A 23,126-nucleotide genomic window follows, 5' to 3' on the forward strand; every position below is an offset into this window, starting at 1 on the left:
CATTTCTCATGTTCTACCTGACATACCAACCAGGTTAGTTGGATTGAATTCTTATCATATTTCAGTCTGCTACTATGTTTGGTTTCTTTAGTATTTTTCTTCACAACTGGTATTCAGTACTATATATTTGGCTTGCATCCGATGATTAAATAATTGGAGATTTCTTGTAATTTAAATAAATGGTAGGGACGTGCTTGGGTTAGGTCCGTACGTAGTGGTTGCCGTAAACAGCGGGATCGCATAACAAAAGGGACGTGCAGATTGGGCCCCTCACGACATGCTCGCTAGGCAACGTGGGCTCGATGGGCGAACTGCTATTGGCGACTCCTCTCCTCGCTTCTGGCGGGCTGATTATCTCTCCAACATTAACAAATAACCAAAAAAACTCAAAACACTAAATATCACTTTCATTTTTACGTCCATATATATATTTGGTAAATCCACATGAAAATACAAACCCTGGTCCTAAAACATGAATATGGCTTCCGGTCATTGGGTAAATGCAACATAACACTTCAAATTTTCACCCATTGAAATCTCTTTCACCATTCCAAAATCAGTATACGTAGCTTGATGTACTAATTTATGGTGGTGCAATACAGAGTTTTCTTCCGGTCAACGCTCTGGTACACCACCCGATTTTCTTCATTAATTTAATCTCTAAATATCAGACCCACTAGTCAAAATAATATATTTTTTTTATATATATATATATATGATTAAAATTTGACTTCAAACAATAGCAACGTATATTGTTTTCTGAACAGTTGACTGACTTTGGTTTTTTAAATGACTTTTGATATGGATGATACATTTCCACCTTACAATTTATGCCAACAGCCATCAGAAGAAACCAACAGCATATTTTCTCGGAATTTGTAATTGTGGATATAAAGACTTACTATAATTAAGATCTTGCCCTCCAATTATGTCGTATTAAAAAAATAGATAATCCTATATATATATATATATATATATTTTAAATGAATTCATATCAGTCTCATTCATAGAAATCATCATGAGCATAAAGCTCTTACAAGCAACCATAGCCAAAGCTACGAGGTTACAAGCGTCACATATGACGTATTACATTCTAGACTCAAGATCAATCCTCTAACCCATGACTAATCTACATATTAAAAAACAGATCTGTGCCAAACAAACTCAAACTAATGCATATGTAGTGTTTATTCCTCGGAACTGAGGGTAGACAAACCCCCAACCAAAACTCTTTCTCTTCAATCCAAAAGTCAAGATAATGTTCACATTTATTACCCAAAAGTCTAGACCATAGCAAATAATTCAGAGGACATCATGCATGTAAATCGAGAGGGGAAAACACCTTATTACAAGCAAAAAAATAAGAAATAAAAGTGTAAAGGAAAATAAAGGGACTAAAACAGAAATACAAACAGAATAGAAAAAATCGGACAAACAACTAATGAAAACTAACATAATAGGGAAAAAAAAAAACCAGAGAATCACAAACGGCAGTCGAAAGGAAGCTGATTGCGGATAATCCTATATTCCTATCATCATCCGTTACTCTTTTTTAATTTTTGGGGTTAGTAGATTTTATAATCTTTCTTCAAGTGGCATAAGTAACCAATCACTAAATTCTAAAATAATAAAATAAGACTTACGTCCATCATTGAAAATGGCCCAATAGGAATAAAAAATATTTTAACAATTAGTCTATTTTTTTTTATGGAGAAAAAAATGTCTAGAATACTATAATTTTTATTATTTAATTATTTACGAATCGATATAGTAATGTGACAATTTATACTTGTAAAATAGTTAAAGAGAATTTGACTGGTTAATTATTTTATAGATTGCCATAATCATTTGTAAATGACTTTTTGAAAATTTAATAATATTCTTGTTGCTTTTTTCTTTTTCTTTTTTCTTTTTTTTTTTTTGGGGGAAACAACTGAGTAGATAGACATAATATTATTTATTAATACACCAGGCCCACCTTCTCGATGCAGTTATTTCAATGAACAGCAAATGAATTAAAGTCTATTCAATCACTCTTCTCATTTTTGTACAGTTTATAATACGAGATTGAGACACGACAACAAACTCATCTCCATCACATCTTCAAGCTTAAAATTTGGAGAATCATCTGTTGTTGCGAAGTGCCCTTTCATCTCTATTTTAAGTAATTAAAATTAAGTACTCATTAAAAAAGGAAAATGTAGTTAAAATGATATATGCTTTTGTATTTGGTTATCCGCTGTTTATTGGATTGATGTGATAGTGTCTATCAACCTTTAAGTTAATCTCTATAGTTATATCTAGCTAGTAGTATACGAGTAAAATGAAGGATGAGTATTTATAATTACATATAATCAAATTTACATATATTCAGGCTATTTAATAATCTGATTATACTTACTATTATATTATTGATATACAACTTGATAATGTAACAGTAAAAATATCTATTAAATCAATACTTGTAAAACAAAATACTGGTTTCCATAATCATTTATCTCAATTATTGTATAACAATAATATAATAATCTATTAAATAATATTATTGTTTTGAATTTTGCCCATCGGATTGATCCAATCATACGCGGTTTCTTCCATCTTACGACTGACTTTGACAAGAGTCCAAGATAAAACTTCTTATTTTACGAATCCCTCACCAATTGGAATTGACCATTCTATTTTTATGGTTGGTTTAGAATATAAAAACTTTAGACTATAATATTAAAAAATCACACACCCAAACAACCCCTGTTGTTTGGATGCTGGAATTATTCAATAATTCTTTCTTTTCTTTTTTTTTTTTAATTCGTGTTTGGCTTGCAATGCAATGGGCTAACTCAATTTTTGTTTTCAACCTTATCCAACTTGATTGCATTACCTTAACTCAATTTTCTTCAACTCAAATCAATTTTTTTTCTTCTTTGAATTCATATTTTTTTGAATTTGCGGAGGGATGGGCAATGGACGAGTACGAAGATCTTGTTGCACTTTGCGTAGAGCGACCCCGCTTTTTGCGGCAATGGAGAGGTCTGCGATGAGGCCCTTGAGGGCGGTGGTTGCCGTCATCGCATTTCTGAGCTTGCCATTATTGTTGTGCGTCATGCTGTGATTTTGCGCGTTCCAAGATTGTGATAGAAGGCGTAAAACGACAACCTCTAATGGATAAGCTGTTATGTGCATCGGAGGCAAATGGGGCTTGACAATTCTGCATTTAGCATCGTTGAAATAATGATGATGTGTAAATTATAGCGGAAGCAGTATAGAAAATAACACAAAGAACTTTACGGGTAGTTCGGTGTTAGATGCCTACGTCCATCACTCGGAATAGCCCTAAGGACTACATTATGCTCATTAATTTGATTTGTCTACAATACAGAGATCCTTATTTATAGGGTAGTGTCTAAATACAAGTATAGTAATTAAATCTCCTTGATTTGATTACAATCTCAATATTTAATTACAATCCTAATATTTGATTTCTATCGGCATTCTCTTCCAAACATAAATTCTGAATTATATTCAATTTAATTCATCTTCCCAAACATGTTTCTCACAATTTTGTTTTCTATTTTCTAAACCATCTAAATATAATTTCAAAACCTTTTTTTTATTCGGTATTCATAATTTAAAAAAAATAAAAAATAAAAAAAATTACAAAAGAATAATAAAAAAAAATCACAATCTCAAACGTACCTGTACGAAGCCGTCGTATTAACGTATGCATGATATGATATAGTTCTGACATGACTAAAAATGATTCACGTAAATTAAATTAAAAGTATTACGGTACGATAAAATTTGTGGGGTCATATAATGTTATTTCCTGGAGGCTCGCTTGGGTTGACTTGACCCTTCTCTCCCGCGGACTCCGTCTTGTTTTATATTTCCCTCTCATTTTCTCTCTTTGAGACCGCAGACTCAGAAAGTTACTGCCATTGCCATTGGAGACTCTCTCCGCGAACTTTCTTCCCAGCCCCCAGGGCTCTGCCTTTTGTCTTTACCAAACTTCTCCTTCAAAGATTCCTTAATTAGTCTTTTCTGATCGTCCATGAAACCAAACTCGCCTGTAAGGAAGGCCGCCAGATATTTACTGTACAATCTCATGCAATATATATAGTCTCTTTCGTTCTCTGTCTGTTTGGTTGATGGGAAACGCTGGGGAAAGGAAAGAAAACTAATCCCAGAGAGCAAGACCCTTTACTTCGGTTGAGCTTGGTTCCACAATTTGGCCTTCCTAGAGGTGGGTTTTCCTTTTTAATATTTTTGTGGATAGCAGGGCAACATAAGTAGATAAGAGTATGGCTTTTTAATTTTCTTTTCTTTCACTTTTCTCAGCAAACAAGCAGAAAGTTGGTATTTGCGTGTTAATTTTTTCCATTTTCTGACTTGAAATATGGATGAAACTTTTACCTCTTTTTCTGTGCAACCAAACAGAAGTTTAATCCGTTTTTGTTTTTGTTTTTCTTCTCATTCCTTGACTTAATGATGATTATAATCTATAAAAAAAAATAATAATAATAAAAAAAAAAAAAAAAAAATTTTGTTGTTGATTCTCGTTGTGGATTATCACCGTTATACTTCGTGCATATATTTTATAGCAATAAATAAAAGATTAATGGTCCAATTAATAAACTTGCTCTGCCTTAGATATTTTATTATTCTCTCCCTCTCTCTGTGTCTCTAAAGTACGTACCGATGGCTTAATTTCTAATTAATTTCTGCATCTAACTGTACGTATAATTAAATAGGATTAGGTACAGTAGAAAGTGATCACGTCATGTTACATGTTTTTAAGCTTCGACTCTTAGATTACATAGATAGATTCGTTCATGCTCCATAAATTATACATGTTGATTTTTTAGTCACAAAATCGTTAGTAATATCATGCTTCTGACACCTTTTTTTTAATTTTTATTTTTATTTTTTTTTGCCTTTATATATGTGTGTGTTAAATCATCACTTGTTTTAAAAGTTTAAGTTGATAAAAAATAAAAATAAAATTAATTATTTAATTTATATTGTAACAATTTTTAATGAAAGCTCAACACTTGAAATATTTAATTAAAATCGAAGGTTAATTACTGAGTTATGGTTTGAACTCAAAACTTGGTTTTGAACTTCTAATACCATGTTAAATCATTACTTATGTTAAAAAGTAAATTTAATTATTTAATTTATATTATAACGGCACTAACTAAACTTTTTTTTTTTTTTGGTGTGTGTTTTCAATGCAGAGAATTGCAGGCCTGCATTTTAGCACTTCATAACAATCATCCCAAGTTTGGTTTTTCATATAGTGGCATCTAATTGGCTGAAGTTATGGACACCAAAAGACCCAAGTTTGTAAGGTTAGTTTGTTCAACATTCTCCATTTGTTGCTATGATTTCCTCTGCTTTGATTCTAACTTTAACAGCATCTCTCTGTTACCTCTTTACATGTCTATGCATGTGTGTTATGATTTATGAACACCATCATTTGCATCTAAATTTAGTCAAATGATATGTAACACAATGAATATATAAAGAGGATGACAAAGACTGAAACTATCCTGGATGGTTCTAAGTGAAGGTATCTGAAATGACCATTTTGGATAGGATCTCTCTGTAATGCATCCAGTTTTGGTAGTGAATGTACATTTAACCAAGCTGATCGAATTGGGTGATTGTCACTTCTTCCTATATTCATTATAATTAAGTGCATGATTCTAGTCTTGACTTATGTTTCCCATCTCTTTTGAAATAAATACGTTTTGGCGCTATCGCGTTCGAAAGGCAGATACGGTTCACAGCTTTTCGCATGCAATGTTCAAACAGTGTGCTATCGAGTGTCTCGAATCTAACTTGATGACCATCTCGATCGAACGTTTTGCGATGATTATGATCGCAATGGTGATCAGGGCATTATGTGAGTCTTCTAATTTAGTCTCGTTCGAACTGGATGCGATCGCCCTTACGATCGAGGCTCTTGGGAGCTTGAAATTTTATGCCTCGAAGCCCTCTGTTCAATCGGCTTGCGATTGGGGCATTCTAGAACTTGATTCTTGAAGTGTATTAAGATCTCGCTCGAACAACTTTTAATCATATTGCAAACGACAGCTTTTGATCGTCAATTTGAGCTTCAATCTAAGAGCCAACTTAACCACTAAACTTAGACTTACAACTAAACCAGTTTTGACATTGAATTTGCCAAGAACAGAAATTTCTTACAATCCTAATATAATTTTGCCATGTGTCCCTTAATAGTTTTATTAAAAAAAAAAAAAAAAAAGAAGCAATTTTATAAGTTTAGTTTGAAAGATATTTTTGTCAATTTATAAGCTTACCATATATATACTTTCATCCAGGTTTGAAGAGTGGAGGAGTCCAGAGAGCTCTACGAGTTCCAAGCAGCAATATTCCATTGATGGACGATATCCAAGAAACACAAGATTAACAATTGGCAGAATTTTGGAGAGTTTTTGGAGATGGTTTGAGAGGTCTTTCGAGAGAATTAAGAGTTTGAAACAAAAATCATCAACCACCCATTCTGTAGGTGAACGGCCAAGAAAAGAGTCAGGTCCTAGGAAGACAATCTTGGATCCACAGGATCAGTTTCTTCAAACGTGGAACAAACTTTTTGTGCTCTCTTGTGTGGCATCAGTGGCCCTAGACCCCTTTTTCTTTTACATTCCAAGGATGAGGGTGAATAAAGAGGACAACTGCTTGGATTTGGACGTGACATTGGCAATCTATGTTAGTGTTTTTCGTTCATTCATAGATGCCTTTTATGCAATTCATATAATCTTTCAATTCCGAACTGGGTTTATTGCCCCTTCTTCTCGAGTGTTTGGAAGGGGTGAGTTGAATGATGATCCTAAGGCTATAGCTAAAAGATACTTGTTCTCCTACTTCATCATTGACATCCTATCAATTCTTCCACTGCCACAGGTATGCATGCATCTCACATTCAAAGTATCATTTATCTGCTTAGATTTTACATGCCCTGACAAACTCTCTGGTTATTATCAATCCCAGAAGTACTGATGTATTAGTTTACTTTCTGAGAGCATATATCAACTTGTGCTAACAAAAGCTGAAATTTGTGAGAATTGCTTGATGTTAGGCAATGCTTTACTATTTTGATGTCTTCTGCTTACTTTGTTCAGGTGCTTGTAGTTATGTTCTTTCCCTCATGGAAAGCCACACTTCCATCAGTCTTGAAGGAAATGTTGAAGGGCATAGTCTTGTCCCAGTATGTGCCAAGGCTTCTGAGGATCTATCCACTATATGTAGAAGTAACAAGGACCTCTGGCATACTAACAGAGATAGCATGGGTTGGAGCTGCTTATAATCTTATTCTCTACATGCTAGCCAGTCATGTAAGTTGATTCTTTTCTAATTTCTTACCATATTCCAACATTTTTCCATCACTAAATAACTGTGAAATACCAGGTTGTTGGAGCATTTTGGTACTTGTTTGCAATAGAAAGAGAGGAGAATTGCTGGCACAAAATGTGTAAGCTGAAAGAGAAGCAGGGTTGTCGGTCTGAGAATTTCTACTGCAGAACTCGCCGTAACAATACGTTTGATCAATATCTTTATGGTGCTTGCCCTTTTATAGATCCTGATAATATTACAGATCCAACTGTCTTCAACTTTGGAATATTTACTGATCTTCTGAGCTCTGGAATGGCGGAGACAAGAAATTTTTCTGAGAAATTCTTCTACTGCTTTTGGTGGGGTCTGCGTAATCTTAGGTTAGCAAATATATAAGCTACATTCTTACTCGGTTGCCTGCTGTCAAACCATTTTGAATTGGCATTTGCACAATTAAAAATATTTAAGAGTAAACATTCCCATTCAAATCATTTTATCTAACTTCCAAGCTAAGCTTTTCAACTTATAGCAATATTGACCACATTGTGAGTTATACTTTGGAGCTAAGGCATTTTTAACTCGTACGTTTCCTTTTTTTTTTCTCAGTTCTCTAGGCCAAAACCTGAAAACAAGCACTTTTGTTTGGGAGATAGTCTTTGCTATTATCATATCCATTGCTGGATTGGTTTTATTTGCATTTCTTATCGGCAATATGCAGGTAATAATACGATTCTCTTCAATTATCTTTCCAGCTTGATAAACATGCATAATTAATTGAATGATTAAATTCAAACCTTGACTTAATTAGGAATTTATTCATATTTTCAGTTAAGGGTCTCACAGAATTAACACATGCTTCTGCCAACTTCAATTAATATGATGTTTCTTTGTTCTTGCCAATTCTATCAACTCTTAACTCCAGAGACCTTTTTGCAGGGTCCTCATACTCCTGAATTTCACGAACTAATTAAGGTACTAAATTATGTTTTTTTGTTTTTGTGCTGCAACAGAAATATCTGCAATCCACAACAGTGAGAGAAGAAGAAATGAGAGTGCAAAGGACTGATGCAGAACAGTGGATGTCCCACCGTATGCTTCCTAAGAACTTAAGGGATCGGATTAGACGATATGAACAGTACAAATGGCAAGAAACCAGGGGTGTCGTGGAAGAGAATCTTCTTCGTAACCTTCCTAAGGATCTCAGGAGGGACATAAAGCGCCATCTCTGCTTGGGTCTTCTTAAGAGGGTCAGCGTTTTTGCCTCTACGTTTTTTTTTTTTTTTTTTTTGATAAATACTATTTTTATAGACACCCAAACACAATAAAAACACTTGAGCAAAAAGGCTGAAACACGATGATATTGTCAACAAAATCAATAAAAAAAACCCAGCCAACTTACAAACACAAAAAGAATCTCAAAGAATACACCCTACACAAAAACTTAGAACTTTTGCAGAAACAATAGCAGAAGAAAAAAAAAAACACTTTCTTCCTTAATTAATACTCCAATTCCGACCAAGATCTTGGCTTCTCTTGAATCTACCTCTTCCCAACACTCTGGTAGGAACTTCCCACAAAATATTCTGGAATATCTGCTCCTCTGTTTTCAGATGAAGCCTATACTTCAACTCATTTGGATTTTTCCATCCACTATAGACTGTTGTACAAAGCTTTGATACCAAGTTAAACGACCATTATCTTAAAAGTTTAAGCTAACACTCGTCCTGATTACGTGTGGGTCAAACTCCATTTTAATAGGCGAAGCCCAACATGTAGAATATTTAATTTAAATGAGGATAAATACTGTATTAAATTACCTGTTGTCCCAAAAGCTTAAGCTGAGAGGAAGAAATAAATTTAATCACTTAATCATTACTTTAACACAATCTACATATATTACTTTTCCTCTATTTTTTTCGTTCTTTTTTTCAAACTTTTAGCGATGGTATTCCTCAAGTCAGTTTTATCTTTTAGGTGCCTCTATTTGACAAAATGGATGGACAACTACTGGATGCACTATGTGATCGTCTCAAGCCAGTACTTTACACAGAGAAGAGCTTCATTGTTCGTGAGGGGGACCCAGTGGAAGAAATGCTCTTTATCATGCGAGGAAACCTAGCTACTATGACTACCAATGGTGGACGAACTGGTTTCTTAAACACTGCTGATTTGAAGGCTGGTGACTTCTGTGGAGAAGAGCTTCTTACTTGGGCTTTGGATCCCCGCTCCTCTACCAATCTTCCCATCTCAACTCGAACAGTTAATGCTCTTGTAGAGGTTGAAGCCTTCGCTTTAATGGCTGAGGACTTGAAGCTTGTGGCCTCTCAGTTTCGGCGCCTTAGTAGCAAGCAGGTCCAACACACTTTCAGGCAAGGCTTTTTATATGATGCTCACAACGTTTTTTATTTTTCTAAAGCAAACATGTTCCATGCTTTGTAAGAAAAGAAATCGAGACACAGATTTACGTGGTTCGACAATGTGTCTATGTCTATAGAAGAGTGCGGCTATATTTTACTATTAATGATTTAGGATTACAACATAACATACTTATAAAAACATAACATACTTATAAAAAAAAAAAAAACTTTAATTGTATGGACGTATTTTTAAAAATCTCAAAATGCTTCGTACCGTGCAGTTTAAGGATGACTTTTCTCTTTGAGTGAATGATCCTTCATAATTTAATCGTGCAATGATGACTTTTAGGTTCTACTCTCAACAATGGAAGACGTGGGCAGCTTGTTTTATCCAAGCAGCTTGGCGCCGATACTGTAGGAGAAAGCTTGATAAGTCTCTTCGTGAAGCAGAAGACAGACTGCAAGATGCTCTGGCAAATGAAGGTGGAACCTTGCAAACGGCACCTAGTATTGGTGCAACTATTTATGCTTCAAGGTTTGCTACCAATGCACTTCGAGCCTTGCGGCAAAATGGTGCACCGAGCCCAAGAGTGCCACAAAGATTGCTACCTCTGCTGCCACAGAAGCCTGCTGAGCCCAATTTCACTGCTGAAGATCGTTAAGAATATAATGTTTTTTTCATTTGATTATCAAGGGAGTTTTTGTTTTTGCATTCAAGGCTCATATGCAACAGGTTTTTGTATATATGTAGAATGTGTAATATGTACTAAGCAAATTTCTTACTTGATAATTACATCTTTGTGTTTATGCTGTTTTGCTAACTTCGACAGCACTTAGAATATATTTTGTGGGATGTGATTTTGAAGGCTATAAAAGGCTTTGGTTTTCCTCAATGGATATCAATTGGTTTTCAAATGAGATGATTAAAAGCTTGATCCAACAAATTATATCAAAGTCAGGGTCGTGGGTTCAAGTCGCAGGAGCATCATGTTGCGGGAGGGATTGTTAAGGTACAATAGTACGATTCTGCTCTCATGGACGACTTTTAGAACATGCCTTACAGGGTACGATTTTGAATGTCATAAAAGGCTTTAACTTCCATCATTGGACACCAATTAATTTTTAGATGAGTCAGTTATAGGCCCAAATCAATAAGAAGCTTCAAGCACACACTAAAAAAAAGTTTTTTTCTTTTATGGTTGCACTTGAGAAATTTGAGTGTTATCCAACCCAAAAAAACTGTATAACCAATTCATGATGAAAGAATCATTTTGATCTTTCTTTTTATATCATTGAAACACGTGTAAATACCCCTACCTTGCGATCGAAAAAATTAAAAAAAAAAAAAAAATCAATTCCCTTCACGCATGCAGCTGCTCTTGCTTCATTCATTGGCTTCCATAATACAACTTTTCTTTCCAATCGTCGTGTGGTAATAATCTCTCGTCTTTCCTTTCCATTATACAGATTTACGTACGGCTTACGCATTTAGCTTCTTGAGAATTCAGGTCAAATTTTAGGGATTGGGTTGCTTAATTGCATGCATGCAATTGGTTGTTTTTCATGCATAAAACCTAATGTTATGCAATTAAGGTTAATTTTACAACCTTTTATGTGTGTGATATATATACTATATAGTATATATGAAGGATATATGGTCATGTGATTGGGACTTTTGACGGTTCATTTATTTGTTATATATATATATTATCTTTTGTTCAAAGTAACACTTGAGAAATTTGAGTGTTTGTACAACCAAAACAAAAAAAAGAATTCAGACATTTATATATACTATAGTCTATTTGTGCGTGATGAAATAATTGTTTTGATTTTGCTTTTATATCATCGAAAAGATATGTAAAAAGGAAAAAGCAAAGACGTACAAGTGTACATTTATATATAACATATGCCTATTATATGATTGAAAAATTTATCTTAATGAATTTTTTCATCTAAAATAAAATAAAAATCCTTAAAGTCTCCAAACTCTATAAAAATAAATAAAAAGAAACTCCAAGCTTTATAAAAAAAAAAAGATCTCAAACCCCATTTCCTAAACAATTCTAAATTCAACAAATTAGAACTTTGAAGCCTTTTTTTATTATTATTATTAATTTTGATATGTCTATTAGCATAACAATAAACAATATTGAGAGATTTATTTTTTCAATAAAAAAGAGAAGAAAATTACATCTGATAATTAAATACCCGATGGTATGTATTATTTTTCATTATGACTTAATATATCACAGGGATTTATGAACGTAATTAAGCAATTTAACTCATGATGGGAATTAACACGTTCTATATCTCCTATATATCATGGCGCCCTGCATAATCAAACAAGATCACCCTGCATCATATGCTGATCATCAGCTCACCAACTTACCCTGCATAAAAATAAATAAATAAATATTAGTTCCTTCCCGTCGGATCATCAGAAAAACAAAAACAAAGAAACAGTGGTGAGAATTACTTTGAGCAGTCGGTATTGCGGCTAATAGGAGGGAGTTTGATGTCGATGTTACAATCCTTGACGAGTTGAGGTATGCGATTACTATCAAATTTTCCGATACCCGACACAGCTTTCTTAATGCACTCGCATATTGCTTGTCGATCTGCTTTGGTTTTTGCGGCTTTCTTCAACTGCCTAGCGCCGTCACAGCAAGCCGCGGGCGGCTTGTTCACTTTGCCTTTTATGAAACCCAGGCAGGGGCCAAGGTCATTGGTAACTTCGGCGCACGAAGTTGCATTACTAGTACTCTCGGCTGCATTATTATTATTATCCCATGCATTCACGGCTGCTAACCCTGAAAATAGTAAGACAATGGCCAAGACACCTACGCGAGTCATGGCTGCAATTAATTGAGAGAAACTAGTACTACTTCTTGTGAATGATATACAATTCGTTGTGATTGATGAAGGAATTTATAGCTGCTGGTGGGATGGGTTTTCTTGCTCCGTCTCTCTCCTTATAGTCATGCAAGTGTCGTGACTTTCTGTTTCATATAATTAGATCCTGCTTTCGTACATGACTAAAATAAGGAACTTCAATGTTCCAATTATGTTATACTCCTTTGTAGTAGGGTAAATGGTTACTTTTCGCTGTTTGTTTGCAATTTTTACGTTTAATGGAAAATTATCAAATATTTTTTATATTTTTATATAATTTAAGAAGCGACTACGATAAAAGAGAGTGTATCCATGTGTTAGAATAAAAGGCTTTCGGTGATGGAATTAAAATCTAGTACTGTAATTGCTTACTCATATTGCTTGCAATTTAGGCAAGAAATCGGGAGAGGGACCTAATGGGGCCCACTTACTCGGGTAGGTCTTTCGAGTAACCCAAAATTTGCTCCGACATGTAGGCCCCATACGGTTATTTTACAATAGAGCACTCTCATAATTGCAAATGTTATCTTCCAAGGCCAACTAAAAGCATTTTCACATTAACCAATATTTTATGCTACGCCAAACACTCAAAAATAGAAAACTTATTTCTAAAATATATTTTACTGGGGCTTAATACGCTAATATATACCTCTTGCACCAAGGTTTTTTAGTACGTAGGTTGAGTTAATGTTTGTACCACCACAATGCATGATTTCTTAAAGAAATTGATCACCTTAAAAACGTGTGTTCTGCTTGATTGCCATCTCAGGAACTGTTTAGATTTGTATAGAAAGGGTACCTTTCGTGCAGGAAAAGAATACGCCATAACGCATCTCATATGCGCCTCCTATTTGGAGGTTGCATTTAGATGTTGCATACCGCTCCCAGGATAAAAAGCCCATGAACGGATGAACCCATCTAAATATCTAGCACCAGACTATTCAATGCAGTCATAGGAGGCAGGATAAAAATCCATGATCGGAAAACAAATGCAATATCAACCTCATAATTTTAATGCTCAAAAAAAAAATACTCAATAGGTTAAAAGATGGAGCATCAGGTCTATTATCTTTCAATCGATTGTACCCTAAAATATTTACAAAATAAAATAGAAACCTCTGCTTTCCCTTGCTTGTATATTCCATACGAGTAAATAATAAAACAAAAACTAATGATTTAAACTGCACAATTTGAATTTCTTTTGTATTCAGGCTTGGGTATCTGTACCACGCTTTATGTACAAAGAACCTACATCTGGAACTTCAGCATGCGAAGGCGCTGAGGAAAGAGGCTGGAAGTTTGTATTCCCTATAAACCAGAAGAGAGCCCATTTCAAATCACAGAGGGTGTACTTGAGAGCTTTGGTCCAGTTTTCTTGCTTGTTGAAGCTTTGCGTGATGGAATAGCTTCCCACTTTGTCGTTCTCAATCCTGATTAGCCCATAAATAGAGGCATGCCGAGTGCAACAGAGACAAAAAATTTCAATCAATAATATGTATGAAGTGTGCATATCACCATGAATAACAGAATTGATTTTGCATTTGTTGAGAAATATTGCCTATCTGCAAATTTTCAAGTTATTTAACACATTAGCTAGCTATATATCCCTTATTCTTGACTTTTCTCAAGCTAACTTCACACTTCTTGTTAGTTTTCTCACTCATTGTTTCCCAACTATATCACAAATTTCTATATCAATCTGGATTCTTATGCCACCATGCATTATTTATTCAAAAGCAATATTACAATAACAAGAGAGGAGCTCCTCAAATTAGTCGGTGCACTACAGTATTTGCACACCCAGCTAATTTATATTTTGACATACTGTCCTTTCCACACTTATTTCTCTATAAGCAAAAACACTTAGCAAGCCAAGACTCGCTCCTCCCAGACTCCTCGTCTTCCCCCCAGACCCTGTGTCTTGTCTGCCTTGCCCCCCTTAACCTAATTCCCCCCTTCCCCACCAATTATTTTAGATCCTGGTAACCACCTCAATCTTCCCAGGAAGGAGGTTCATCTTTTCCAGATTTTTGCCTCTATTGCCTGTGATTTGATATGGTTTGCTAGAAATAAAGTTAGTCACCAAGGTCTCTCCAGATGCTCCCTCCCTAGCCAAGCCGATAAAAAAAAAAAAAAAGTGGCATTAAAATACTCAGCTTGGGAACTCAAAGCTACTCAAGCCCCTGTTGAAAACAGTTTGTCAGGGCTCTAGGCTCCTGTTCCCTTGATACAGGAGAGGCCTTGGCAGCCCTCCTTGCTGCCATTTGGACATTTCCCTCCACCTCACCAAGTTCACCCTTGAAGGAGACTCGACCATTATAATTGAAGCTCTCAATAATCCTAACTCCACTTCGGATTGGACTATCTCTCCAATCATTTCAGACACACTCTCCATCCTTCCTCCCCCCTCCCCTCCCCTGAGGGCAAGAAAGTTCATAGAAGTGCCAACTTCTGTGCCCATTATATGGCAAAATGGGCTGCTTCCAAACGCTTCTCTGGATGCATTCTCATCTCCCCTCAACCTTGGCTTTCCATCTTGTTAGATTGTGGGAAAAACCCCCCTTAGCTCTATTTGGTTTAGAGAGGAATCACATGCTAATAAATGCAAGATACAAACAGTTTTGTCAAGAAACACCAAGGTTGAGACTATCCCAAGTCTCATACACATGCCAAACTCTCCCACCTGCTAACCTCCAGAAAGCTCAAGATTTGATGATATAAAAGCAACACAGCAAATAAGAATATTAAATATGAAAGCCACTCCTCTTTTAGTTGCATTTGTGAAGATATCTTCACAATTATATATAGCCCAATGAACAAATGGAATAACATAGATTAAGACAAGAAGACTCACTTATAGGGCAACTTGAATTGTTTGTCAGGAGGTATATTGTTTTCTATATCCTTAGAATGTGCAAACTCAGCAAAGTCCTTGAGACATGTCGCAAACAATGTCATTGCTTTGTCATAGCGAGTGCTCCAAAACAAGTTCACAGGACCAAACCTAAGAGATACTCATATCAGTTAAGACAATGAATAGATAAGAGGAGACACCGTGTGAATCTGATAAGTGAACCACATACATGCTCTAAGCATCAAATATATTGTCTTACAGCCACACAGGATTTCTCCCATATTTCAGCTTTTTGTAATAAAAAAAAAAAAATCAAATGGAGACATTGTTTATAATCATTTAACCAGGCCAGTCAAAATTTGTAGGAACAGATAAAATGGTAGATCAAATCCCCACTTCTTGAACAATGTACTGCAGTTTAGCGATCTGGTGCTCTTTTAGTATTGAATTGCACTTATTGCAACATGTTAAAGAGAGCAGTAAACTCCAATCAACATCAAGGGAGTAGTTACACTTACAGCTCGTAAGTAGTGTTGCTGCTGTCCATAATTCGAGGATAGCTCCCCATAGGAATAATTTTAATTCGATATCTAAAAATAGAAGAATTAAGGATATGTCACTTAATCATTTCAGAGACAATACTACTAGAAATATATGACCATATAGAATGCATGAATTTATTAGGGTTTGCAGAATCTTTTTTTCTTCAGAAACTCAAAGAATAGATTCCTTCAGTGTACTAAAGCTCATGGAAGCATGAACAAGAACTTCAAAATTGAAGTGCTTTCCATTGGTAGGAACAAGGCATTTCCTAATGAGATTATCAACAACCATGTCCTGCATTGAATCCAATTCAAGGATAGGTTCTCCTGGACAAGGCACACTCTAGCACTGAAGCGTTAATATCCAGTAATTTCAATTAACCTTTTTTTTTTGATAAATCATACGGGACTTAACCTTTAAAACCACCAAGTTGTAAAGCCCACGCTTGTTCAACATCAGAAGCAGGTTAATTGAAATTTCCATCCCATGACTTCAGATATTTCAAGCAACCGGTATGGCACAGAAACAGATTTTGACTAAACTTTTTTTTTTTTGATAAGCAAAGTAGTTCATTAAAAGAAAACAAGGGGGGAAGTATACAAGAGAATGCACAACAAAGTCAAAAGAATGGTGTTAGCCTTTTGACTCTACTTTTGTAAGGTCCAATCACCAACTTAAATGAGAGCTTACTAAAAGAAATTGAAAATTGAGGGCACACTGGTGTCAGCCTATTTTTTCTTTCGAACAATATCATCAATTAAGGAAATATACAATTATGAACTGAAACATTATTTTCTAACAACTTAATAAATACATAAATTCATAGATGCCTTTGATAAAGGATACTGAAACTTTGGCCGGAAATATTGACACATTGTATGGAGGAGAAGGCAAGCTTGGCCCCAAGCGGCATTTATCTCATCCCACTCGACCTATATGATTTTCCGGCACATGGCAAAAATCAGAACCAAAACCTAATTATCAAATTATAGGAAAGAAGTGCGAAAAAGAATTTCAACTAAGGCGTGCCAATAAAGATAAAGGGAAAAGTGTAGTACAAAATAGGCAAGCAATGATACAGAAACAAATCAGATGTTATCCATTATGCCTTTATAAATTATGACCACATCAGGTATCCTAATATTTTTTCGATAAGTAGTATACAAGAGAAAAAAACACTTAGCTATGAGCAAAAAGAACAAGAAAGCCTCAACAGCAAACAACCCTCTTTGGGCAAGAGAGCCGCCCTAAAATAGCTAACGTTCCTTTGAATGGAACCACCATAATGCTTCAAGAGAGCCACAACAGAAACATCCTTTGCGCAAGCAATACCATATAAATCTAGAAAGGCTTTCTTAATGGCCATATCCCCACATCATAAATCATGCCAAAATCTAACCTTGGAGCCCACCTCAAATATGGTATGACTTGAAAACATCCCCTAACCCCTCCAAATATTCTTCCATAAGTTCATTCGAACACTACCCACCTCATGAACTTCCAAATTTAGAGTCAACCACCACTCTCCACCAAGCCTCTCTCTCAAGCTCATAGCGCCAAAGCCATTTTCCTAAAATAGCACGATTGAACATCAACAACTTCCGAACCCCTAACCCTCCTTCAGAGATTAGCGAACAAAGCTTAGCCTGCTTACCAAGTGATATTTGAACTCTTCGCCTAGCCCACCCCATAAGAAATCATTTTTTTGATAAGTAATAAAGACGTATTAAACAAAGCCCAGAGGGGCGCAACCCTAGTACACAGGGAGTATACAAAGGAAAAAAGATTTGGTTGTAGAGGAAATCATGTCGAAGCTTCTCAATACGATTTGCAACACCTGCAGGGAGAGGAAAGAGGGACATGAAGTACGTAGGTAAATTGAAAAGTGTGCCCTTGATGAGGGTTATACAAATATATCCTTTTCTAACTAGCCAAATGACACTTTATCTTCTTAATAACACCGTTCCAAATATACTGGCCCTTATAGGAGGGCCCCCAACGGCAGACCAAGATACTTCAAAGGCAAAGAAGAAACCCCACAACTCAAAATACCAGTTAACCCATCCACATTATCAACATTTCCTACATGAACCAATTACAACTTTTCCAAGCTTATCTTCAAGCCTGAAATAGCTTCAAAACATAAAAATAAGCATCGCATATGATGTAGATGATCTAAGTCAACCCCACAGAAAATCAAAGTATCATCAGCAAACATAAGATGAGAGATATCAATCCCACCAACATTCCTTGTCCCTACAAAGAAGCCAGACAATAAACCCCCACTCACTGCAGCAGAATTTATCTTACCCCCATCACAATGACAAACAACAAAGGAGACAGAGGGTTCTCTTGTCTCAAGCCACGAGAGCTATTAAAAAAACCTGTGGGGCATGTCATTCACCAAAACCAAGAAAATACAATGAGTTATCCAAGAGCATCATTTCTCCCCGAAACGGCACCTCCTCGGCATGTACAATTGAAAATCCCACTTAACATGATCATAAGCTTGTTCTAGGTCCATTTTGCAGATAACACCAGATCTTATTTTACTATCAAGGTATTCATTGGCAATAAGAACAAGATCTAGGATCTGCCCAACTCAGATGAACACATTCTGTGACTTAATAATAATCTTCTACAACACTATCTTAAGCATATTTGCTAGAATCTTAGCAATAATTTTGAATACGCCACCCACTAGATTGGTCGGGCGGAAGTCCTTGGGGTCAAATACGAAGCTACAATCTTGTCTTCAGGCCACTTGCCATATTTTCATCTCATTAAACAAGATTTTGTTGAGTGGATGGTTAAGAAACATATAAAGAAGTAAGTGGAACAACAGAAACACAAGAATTTGTTTCAATTATGATACACGTATAAAGAAGGTAGATGAACAAACTTTCGAATTGGAACAAAAAAGTTCTTAAACGGAAAAGGCCAGTGGTGAAAAGCAGGCATGCTTAGTTTCCTTACCGGAACTTTAGGAAGTCGTCCAAGTCGAAAATTGTTAATTGTACCAAATTCTCCTTCCTGGCAGATGGGGAAAGCATCATTGAGCACATTAGTTCGCTTCAACAACTCCAAATGTGCTTGGGAAACTTCAATTTTTGCCAGAATTGCATCTCTCTCTTCCTGCCGAAAGAAAGTAGATAGTTTTCATGGAGAATAGGACAATTCTGGCAAAATGTTTTTTTGCCAGAAACATTTTCATTCACAGAACATAGCATACTAAAAGGCAGCTGAAGCTCAAACTTTGTTAGAAAGTAGATAGCAAAAAGATACTGTCTATTTCAAGGAGAATAGGACAAGAAATGAGTTACATCAGAAAAAGCCAAGTTGAGTTATCACATTAAACCACAATGGTCTTAAAAAGGTCAAATTAAACATTTGATTCAGTACTATGAACGTATCCACTTTCTATAAGATTGAATCCATGACCTCACCCTCCACCTTTTACTTATAAGGAGAAGATGTTATTTGATCCAAGGACCATTGGCAACATGTCTGTATCTAAATACAAAGAATCCAGGGCCATCAATATCAATACCACCAACCAAAGAGAGCACTAGCAGCAATAGTGGTATAAACAACAATTACCATTTTAATTATTAATGAATCAATTAATAAAGGATTAGTAACATAATAATACAATTTCTATTGCAAAATTTGGAAGGTTTAGGACAATCATATTCCAAGAGAATGGATTCCAACTGGCAAGGATCTGGTGGAGGCTGGAGGAATAAAAATTAGCAGAAGAATAGGATCAGAGACACACCTGATGTGAAATTAACTGAAACTGAAAATTATTGTACTCATGCCAATACCTGATACACATTGAGTTAAACAAAAAGAAGAGTTTAGGATTTCAAGTGTCTGCTAAGACACAGAAACACATATAACAGCAATACTAATAAGCGAAAGCAATAAGTAAGAGAGAGAGAGAGAGAGAGAGAGAGAGAGAGAGAGAGAAATATGATGTAGATTTTTATTTTATCAGGAAAAATTAAAGAAAAAAAAAATGATTTCACGAAACAGTATGAGGAGAAAAGATACCGCTCCTCCAATTCCTTAAAGCGGCTAGATTTTAACTCGAGCTCCTTCAGTTCAGCATTTACTTCAGCCTTCTGTTTCTCTGATTCTTCAATTGCTGCTTCAAGTTTTCTCTCTTCTTCCTCAACCTTAAACACCAACCAAAAACTACTGAATGACCATTTTTAGCTTAGATTGCAAATTTGCAATATTCTATAAAAGTTGTCAACGATTTAAGCACATTTATATTAATAAAAGATCCACTTTGTTATCATTTTATCCAGTTAAATTGCAGGCATACTATTATTAAGGCCTTGTTAATGTAAAATAACTTTTATAGTATGAAGCAGGCCTAAAAGTAACAAATATGGAAAGTTTTTAAGGCACTAATAACTTACCAACCACTGGTTTCCTTATTTGGTGGTAAATGTTTCCTGCCTCTGCATCATCTCCATATTATTGCTTTTAAAATTAAACTAGCTTTCCCATACACGAGTAATAATACCCTTCCCCCACCCACCCAAAGGAATAAGCATTCTTCTAGGGCTTATAATAGAATGTGCGGTCAAAGGTCATAGATACAAGTGTGGATAAATAAATTGCATCACTAAATTCAATATTGCGAATTGGCTAACCAATACCACCCAATGATGAGTAAATTTTTTAAAATATATGCTCACAACCTTCCTGCAAATCAAAAATAAAAGCAGGACCTCAAAGTGATTAGTGGATTAAAGACAGTTAAGCACCTTCAATTTCTCCTTAAGAAAATCAGCTTCACTAAGAACATAACGTGCCTCTCCCTCCAAGCGCTTAAGACAGGCTTCATATGCTTCAATGTCTCTGCTCGCATCTTCAACCTCCTTATCAAGTTTATCAGACAACAGTCTCATGCATTCAAGGCATAAAGGTTGCTCAACCTGTGAATGTTAACAGCAATCAGAAAACAGCATCAAACATAAAATTATAGTCAGATTTTCAAACAAACTGTTGATTCATCCGAGTTCCTTTGCATCAAGTATACCTGACTCTGGGTTGAGGCAATCTCAAATGCACGTTTCAGCACAGTTGTAGTTGAGTGGAACCCAGAGTTGTGAGGCTGCAAATGACCATTGGATCCTCCTTCAGCTGATGGTAAATGGGTCCCACCTCCATCAGATGCAGACTCAGACTTATACACAACCACAAAGGACTCTTCCATTGTCTTCCCAGGCTGGCTCATATCCAGCTGGCCAGCTCCACCACGAGGACGAGGAGGCATGCCTTGTGGCTGGGGTTTTTGTTTTGGTAGCACAACAAAAGAGTTGTCCATACGTGTCGAACCTAAAACACTGCTGGCCCCGTGAATTGAAGACCCCTGCATTCCTGCACATGCTCATTGACAAAGCAGACTGATCAAGAACAATGATACCATTCCCTTAATAGACAAAAATTACGAAGTTACTAATTTCACTTATCCACCATGGTATTGTTAACTTGGTTATAGTTACTCCTATAACCAGTTCTAATGATGCTCACACAATTAAGGTTAAATTTATCGTATAATCAATCAACTTAAAAAATAGGAAAAGAAAAATTAAGTGCCACTCCATAACCAAAGTCTACATTCTAAAATAAGCTCAGAAATAAGAATCAATGCAGGCTCAAACCTTGCAGTGAAATTCGATATTTCATGAGAACTGTTTATACGAATACACGACACATAAAACGTTACATTGTTACTGATTATCTTCCAAACCCTAACACTACAATTACTCAAGACGACAAGTTAAGCAAGTAAAAACAAAGACATAGGGTATTAAAATAAATTCAAACTATCAAAGCAATTCGCCCAAATAATTAAATTTATGCATAAACTTTAACAATTGCACATACACATTAAGAAAGAAAAAATACAATTAGCTAAATAGATGAAAGACGAGCTCGCACAAGCGAAATGAATTCAAAGAGCCTAACCGGAGCGAGACGAGTAGTCGTTCGAGAACTTGTCGGCGTAAGAATCGACGCCGACAACGCAGAGGGATTGGCGGCAATTCTGGCAGACCCATCGGGGCAAATTTGGATCGACCGGGAGGGTCCGACTCTTATCCCCCATGCTCTCCTTTCTTTACTCGTATTATTCTGCTCAGCTACCCAATCAATCGATCAAAACAGTTTGGGGGGCTTGGAATTTGTATGTTTCCGTAATTAGAGGTTTTCTTTTATCTTCAAAAAAAAAAAAAATTAGAGGTTTTCTTTTCTTTCTTTTTCCTTTTATTTTTAAATTGATTTCTTTAAAGACGTGTGGAAATTATTTCTCAAAGGGAGATGTTACAATCTAGCCATTTTTTCATGGAGTGAAAGGTATATTTGAATGATTTTTCGATGAGGAATTGGTTTATGTGCTATTAAAAATATAATAATTTTTCAATGATCAAGGTTTAATTTTAAATATTTTTATAAAAAAATAAGTATAAAATAAAATTAAGGGTAAAGTTTACATACTTTTCAAACTATCATTCAATTGACAATGTTCTCCTAAATTTTCAATTATGACAATGTCCCTCCAAACTAATCAAAATATTGTAAATATCCCCTCTAAGGCTAGCAAAATGATAAAAATGTCCATATGTATTTCTCAATAAGACAAAAATACTCTCTCTCCCTCCTCTTGTGCGGACATGTCAAAAAACAAAAAAAAACAAAAATACGTTTATAAATTAAAAAAATTATAATAATAAAATTAATTTTTTAAAAAAAAAAAACGAAAATTTTAATTTAAAAATAACGATTTTCTTTTTAAAAATTTAGTTTTTAAACAAAATTTTTTAATTTTTTTTTTAAACGAATTTTTTAAAAAAACAGAAATTTTTATTTTAAAGAAACATTTTTTAAAAATTTTGTTTTAGAAAACGAAAATTTTTATTTTCTTAAACAAAAATTGTTAATATTTTAAAAACAGAAATTTTTATTTTAAAAAGTTATAAAACAAAAAAAAAAATCCTCAGATTTTTTTTTTGCAACTTTTTTTCTTATACAACGGATTTTTATTTATTTTAAATTTGCCACACTTTAGATTTTTTTATTTTTTATTTTTTAGCTTTTTTCTAGAA

The 23,126-nt window shown here is 35.1% G+C and overlaps 3 protein-coding genes across 4 annotated transcripts; 1 reads left to right on the forward strand and 2 right to left on the reverse strand.

The window, feature by feature from the left end:
• The first annotated feature begins 3,874 nt into the window (after window positions 1-3,874).
• On the forward strand, window positions 3,875-10,616 carry LOC132188763 (cyclic nucleotide-gated ion channel 1-like). Of its 2 annotated transcripts, none has more exons than XM_059603298.1 (9): window positions 3,875-4,240; window positions 5,235-5,348; window positions 6,345-6,927; window positions 7,146-7,358; window positions 7,432-7,736; window positions 7,963-8,074; window positions 8,367-8,603; window positions 9,331-9,725; window positions 10,063-10,616. In XM_059603298.1, exons 2-9 carry the CDS (start codon window positions 5,320-5,322, stop codon window positions 10,373-10,375), a joined length of 2,187 nt encoding a protein of 728 aa, XP_059459281.1. In that variant the 5' UTR covers window positions 3,875-4,240; window positions 5,235-5,319; the 3' UTR covers window positions 10,376-10,616. The 2 variants fall into 2 exon arrangements, with proteins under 2 accessions (XP_059459281.1, XP_059459282.1); XM_059603299.1 differs by having other exon boundaries at window positions 3,876-4,240; window positions 6,345-6,732.
• A 1,246-nt stretch (window positions 10,617-11,862) lies between these two features.
• Window positions 11,863-12,593, reverse strand: LOC132188772 (non-specific lipid-transfer protein A-like). Its single transcript, XM_059603309.1, has 2 exons — window positions 12,190-12,593; window positions 11,863-12,103 (listed from the first exon to the last, which is right to left on the reverse strand). The coding sequence occupies exons 1-2, from the start codon at window positions 12,564-12,566 to the stop codon at window positions 12,091-12,093; spliced, it is 390 nt and encodes a 129-aa protein (XP_059459292.1). The 5' UTR covers window positions 12,567-12,593; the 3' UTR covers window positions 11,863-12,090.
• A 1,051-nt stretch (window positions 12,594-13,644) lies between these two features.
• LOC132188764 (beclin-1-like protein) lies at window positions 13,645-22,197 on the reverse strand. Its single transcript, XM_059603301.1, has 10 exons — window positions 21,991-22,197; window positions 21,059-21,399; window positions 20,784-20,954; window positions 20,059-20,183; window positions 19,781-19,829; window positions 18,979-19,137; window positions 16,849-16,934; window positions 15,978-16,049; window positions 15,460-15,609; window positions 13,645-14,035 (listed from the first exon to the last, which is right to left on the reverse strand). Exons 1-10 carry the CDS (start codon window positions 22,127-22,129, stop codon window positions 13,813-13,815), a joined length of 1,515 nt encoding a protein of 504 aa, XP_059459284.1. The 5' UTR covers window positions 22,130-22,197; the 3' UTR covers window positions 13,645-13,812.
• Window positions 22,198-23,126: the final 929 nt, after the last annotated feature.

The sequence above is a fragment of the Corylus avellana genome, chromosome ca7 (assembly GCF_901000735.1).
Source record: "Corylus avellana chromosome ca7, CavTom2PMs-1.0".
Classification (NCBI taxonomy): domain Eukaryota; kingdom Viridiplantae; phylum Streptophyta; class Magnoliopsida; order Fagales; family Betulaceae; genus Corylus; species Corylus avellana.

Excerpts from the sequence above, each read along its gene's own strand:
- LOC132188763 (XM_059603298.1), top strand. The coding sequence starts at position 5,320 with ATGGACACCAAAAGACCCAAGTTTGTAAG. Across the intron at positions 6,928-7,145 it reads CAATTCTTCCACTGCCACAG|GTGCTTGTAGTTATGTTCTT; the intron begins GTATGCATGCAT and ends TACTTTGTTCAG. Across the intron at positions 7,359-7,431 it reads TCTACATGCTAGCCAGTCAT|GTTGTTGGAGCATTTTGGTA; the intron begins GTAAGTTGATTC and ends GTGAAATACCAG.
- LOC132188772 (XM_059603309.1), bottom strand. The coding sequence starts at position 12,566 with ATGACTCGCGTAGGTGTCTTGGCCATTGTCTTACTATTTTCAGGGTTA.
- LOC132188764 (XM_059603301.1), bottom strand. The coding sequence starts at position 22,129 with ATGGGGGATAAGAGTCGGACCCTCCCGGTCGATCCAAATTTGCCCCGA. Across the intron at positions 16,050-16,848 it reads TATTTCCGGCCAAAGTTTCA|ATATCGAATTAAAATTATTC; the intron begins GTATCCTTTATC and ends TTCTATTTTTAG. Across the intron at positions 14,036-15,459 it reads CAATTCAAGTTGCCCTATAA|GATTGAGAACGACAAAGTGG; the intron begins GTGAGTCTTCTT and ends TGGGCTAATCAG.